A 4,443-nucleotide genomic window follows, 5' to 3' on the forward strand; every position below is an offset into this window, starting at 1 on the left:
AGCAGGGTGGATGCGAGAAGACAGTTGACAGCCTACTGCACATGTCCTAGCAAAAACTGATGCAGCTGAGATTGAAGTATGAACTTGAATATACTGAATTCAGGAGGGTAATTTCTGAGGAGTTAATGGGCAATCTGAGGCAAAATAGTAAATTGTAGACACAATTTCATTCAAGCAGCTCTCTCTTATAATCAGTCCTAAAGAAATGTTGGCACAAAAGTTCATCAAAGAGAAGTGTACAAGATAGTCATTGTCTCTCTGCTTAAAATAGTAAAAATCAAATGGACACTAATAGGGGGCTTGTTAAATAACTTTGACGGAACCATACAGTAGAATACTATACAGCTGGTAAAAAGAATGAATTCATATATACCAATGGAGAAAAATAGACACAATGCATTGCCAGGTTAAAAAAAGAAACAGGTTACAGAACAGCATCAATGTTATCAAACCATTTCTTTTCTAAGTTTATATCCTCCTCATGTTTCTGTACACACAAAAAAGCTGAAGATTACACCCCATTAAACCAGTGGCAATCTCTGAAGTAAAAACATAAAGGAGATTTTTGCTTTCTCTGTGTTGTTTGATTATTTTGTACAACGGACATGTATTTTTCAGAAAAACAGATGTTTAAAATATTAGATGCTACAAATGAAATGGCTTCATCTATTACTACCCTACTATCACCACCATCCCAGTGTCATTACCTCCTCCTCCACCATGACCATCATGACCAAAATCACCAATATCATCATCATCACCACCACTGTCACCAACACTGTCACCACCACTACTGTCACCGTTACCACCACTATCACTGTCACTACCACTGACACCATCACTACCATCACCCCATCGCCGCCACCATCACCGTCACTGCTAAAACCACCACCACAATCACCACAACTATCACTGTCACCACCAACATTACCATCACCACCAATACCACCCTCACCACCACCGCCAACACCATCGGCACCACCACTATCATCACAGCCAGACACACCATCACCACCACCACCAGTGTCACTACTGTCACCACCAGAACCGTTGCCACCACCACCACCACTGTTGCTGCCACAACCACCATCACTGTCACCACCATCACCGTCATCATCACCACCACCACCACCATAACCACCAACAACACCACAACCACCACCGCCACCACTGTTGCCACCACCACCACCACAATCACCATAACCACCACCACCACCACGACCATCAGCACCACCACCGTCACCCTCATCACCACCACCACTGTCACTGTCAACATCACCATCATAACCACCACCACCACCATAACTACCACCCTCACCATCACCACCACCACTGCCACTGTCACCATTATCAATGTTTCCAGCAGCACCACCACCATCACCACCACCAGCACCATCACTACCACCTCCACCATTATCACCTACGCCACCACCATCACCACCACTATCACCATCACCACCAGTACCATCACCACCACTACTGACGCCATCGCCATCACCATCATCACCACCATCCTTACCACCATCACCATTACTACCTTCACCATCACCATCACTACCATTACCATCACCACCACCATCATCACCAACATTTTCACCATCAATATCACCAACATTTTCACCTTCGCCATCACCGCCACCACCACTCTTATCACCTCCATCACTACCACCACCTCCTTCACCCTAGAACGGGCTGTTCAGCGCAGTGCTATCTGGTTAAGAGAGAGGGTATTGGCTGAGGAGCAGAGGGATGAGTTGGGCAGTGCCAAACAGTGGGCATGAGACCAAAAAGCAGGCTGAGGGACCCCAACAATCATGTCCTTCAGCACCACCATCTGAAAGATGGGAATGCTGAGGCCAGAGAGGGAAAGTGACTTGCTCAGGGAGCCGTGGAGGCCCAGCTGGGGCTCGGCCACAAACACTGTCCTTTGTTCGCTCCCCAGGCACCCAGCCCATCCGTGCCTCTGCCTCTGAAGCTAGGTCATGCCTCAAGCTGGCTGAGATGGGTGGGTGCTGCTTTTCTTCTCAGCCATACAGAAGTAACTGTGGCTCCTCAAGACTCCCATTCCAAGACAGCACATGCCGGAGAATTGAACACAACCCCCTCTTGCTGCAGTTAATGGTGAATGCACCTCTTTGCAAGGTGGGCAAAGAAACTGGCCTCCAGGCTGCAAGGACCACCCCCCCCCCCAACCCTGGACCATTCAGAGGCAAGAGTTTACGCCAAGGATTCAGTGACCTCTGTTCTCTGATCAGTAATTAACCAGGCCTCATCTGGACAGTGACAAGCATGCTGGGTCCATTAGCAGGGAGCACGCTGTGCATACCACTCATCTGGGGATCACCCCCAACTGTTTGCTCCAGGAAACAAGTCTGGACAGCCTGGCTCCCATCTCCAGGTGACTGGCCTTGAGGCAGGTATTGCTGTGGGTGGGGGACTCAGGCCTCCCCTGGACTGACTGGCAGTGAGCAGCCAGCTCATTCACCAGTGGCCCAGGCCATGTCCACCAAGAGGATAGTGGCCAAGGCCCCTCAGGGGGCAGAGGCAGTTCCTGGCTGGTGAGGCCCCCTGCATCCATGAGGAACGTCGCCTGCTTTGCCATCTAAACTATTCTGTTTCCAATTTTCTATTCTGTGCATGTTCCTTCCAGAGACCTTCTCACAATAGACAGAGCCATTCTTAAAAGTGTTTTTTTGTTCATGAAATAATAAAACAAATAATATTTCTTATAAATAATGCAAACAATTTTATTGTTAATTTTAATTTATTATTAATTTGATTAGAATTCACTCTTTCAGATGGTCTTTGAGTCTTTTAAAGATTCCATAATAACTCAGCTCTGGCAGAGATCAAGCCAACAGGTCAGTATGTGTACCTGGCCAGCACACAACAGGTCCAAGTTCTCACTGGGCAGCCTGCACAAGCTCAGGACATCGCTAGATTCTAAGTGGATAAACAGCTGGGGATCTGGAGACTGACAAGTTCTGATTGGTAACAGGTAAGGATTAGAAAGTTGTTGAGTTCTGATTGGTTGATAAGTAGAGATCAGGACATTGATGAGCTTTAATTGGATGAAATGTACAGGAACAGTCCATTGCTAAATTCTGATTGGCTGAATGATTACTTATTGGATGCTTCTGTCCGGATATCCCCATAGGAGTTCATGAGGCACCTGCACAGGGTGGCGTGTTGCAGAAGCCAATCTGACAGCAACTGGAAGCTGTTCGCATTTATATTGCTCATGATACGTTCCAGTTTCATTGTTCTAATTAATGTCTGACAATGTCTAGAAAGATGGATTTTGCAGATGAAAAGTCTCAAACCTGTATTGTCTTCCTCAAAGAAAGGCTGAAAATAGCCCACGATTTCGTTGATAACGACCACTGCCCTTATTGATAAGGGCTTCCATGTGTGGGGCACTTACCACAGGCCAGAGGCTGTCCCTGACACGCATTACCTCATTCAGTCCTCAAGACAACCCTGTGAGGCGGACAGTATGGTTATCCCCAGTTTAAAGATGAGGACACTGAGATTCAGAGAGGGTGTGAGACTTACCCAAAGATGAGTGTTGGCAAGAGTCTGAGTTGAGACTTATGCTCAGACCTGCCTGATTTAAAGTTCATGTTCTGACCTTTATCCTGGTCTGTTTCTCAGTTTGCAGATGAAACAAAAATGTGATCCTGGGCAGTGACCAGCATTCTGCTTCCTCCCAGTGGGCAGGAAGGATGTTTCTTGTGGCCCAGTTGGAATCTACACTCAACATGAGTGCATCCACAAAGTCGTCAAAATGGGAAAACACTTCCAATCTGGTGAGTAAACAGCTGCCATCTCAAGTCCCTCCTGGAGCCTCTCACCACCCTATTCAATACCCCAGAGATCCTAGCTTCTACCCTCGAAGCTTCCAGGCCTCCCCACAATCCACTCAGTAAAGGGCGAATGCCCAGCCCACCAGGAATCTCAATACATCCCGATCTCCAATATATTGGTCAGCGGCTGTGCCACGTGGGTTGATAAATATTTTGACTATCATTCCCAGTAATGCAGAATCCATGGCTTACAAGGTTATCATGAATGAACCCACCAAATGACTTAGACATTCTTCCTTCCTTCCAGAATAATACTGTCTCCCACCAATTGTTTTGAGAACTTGCTGATCTCTAGCATGTAAAAGCTTAGCACAGAACCTAACATAAAGTAAGCCCTCAGCCCGTGGAAGTATGTTGTGATTATAAGTCATTGCTAAGCTGGATCTGCCCTTTCTAGAATGTTCTGTATCTTAGCATTTCCCAAAGGGTGCTCACTAGCACTCTAGGCCCAGGAGAGGCTCCACCATAAAAAAAATTCTAAGGTCAAGCAAATTTGGGAAACTGCAAGTGCTTGGAGATTTACAACATGCGCTAACTATAAAGGATCTGAGAAGCCAGCAGCAAAGACATTAGATTA

The 4,443-nt window shown here is 46.7% G+C and overlaps 1 protein-coding gene across 1 annotated transcript; it reads left to right on the forward strand.

Moving 5' to 3' along the window:
* Positions 1-720: 720 nt before the first annotated feature.
* Positions 721-1,781, forward strand: LOC139045391 (uncharacterized). Its single transcript, XM_070511421.1, has 2 exons — positions 721-872; positions 1,046-1,781. Exons 1-2 carry the CDS (start codon positions 721-723, stop codon positions 1,779-1,781), a joined length of 888 nt encoding a protein of 295 aa, XP_070367522.1.
* Positions 1,782-4,443: the final 2,662 nt, after the last annotated feature.

The sequence above is a fragment of the Equus asinus genome, chromosome 5 (genome assembly GCF_041296235.1).
Source record: "Equus asinus isolate D_3611 breed Donkey chromosome 5, EquAss-T2T_v2, whole genome shotgun sequence".
Taxonomy (NCBI): domain Eukaryota; kingdom Metazoa; phylum Chordata; class Mammalia; order Perissodactyla; family Equidae; genus Equus; species Equus asinus.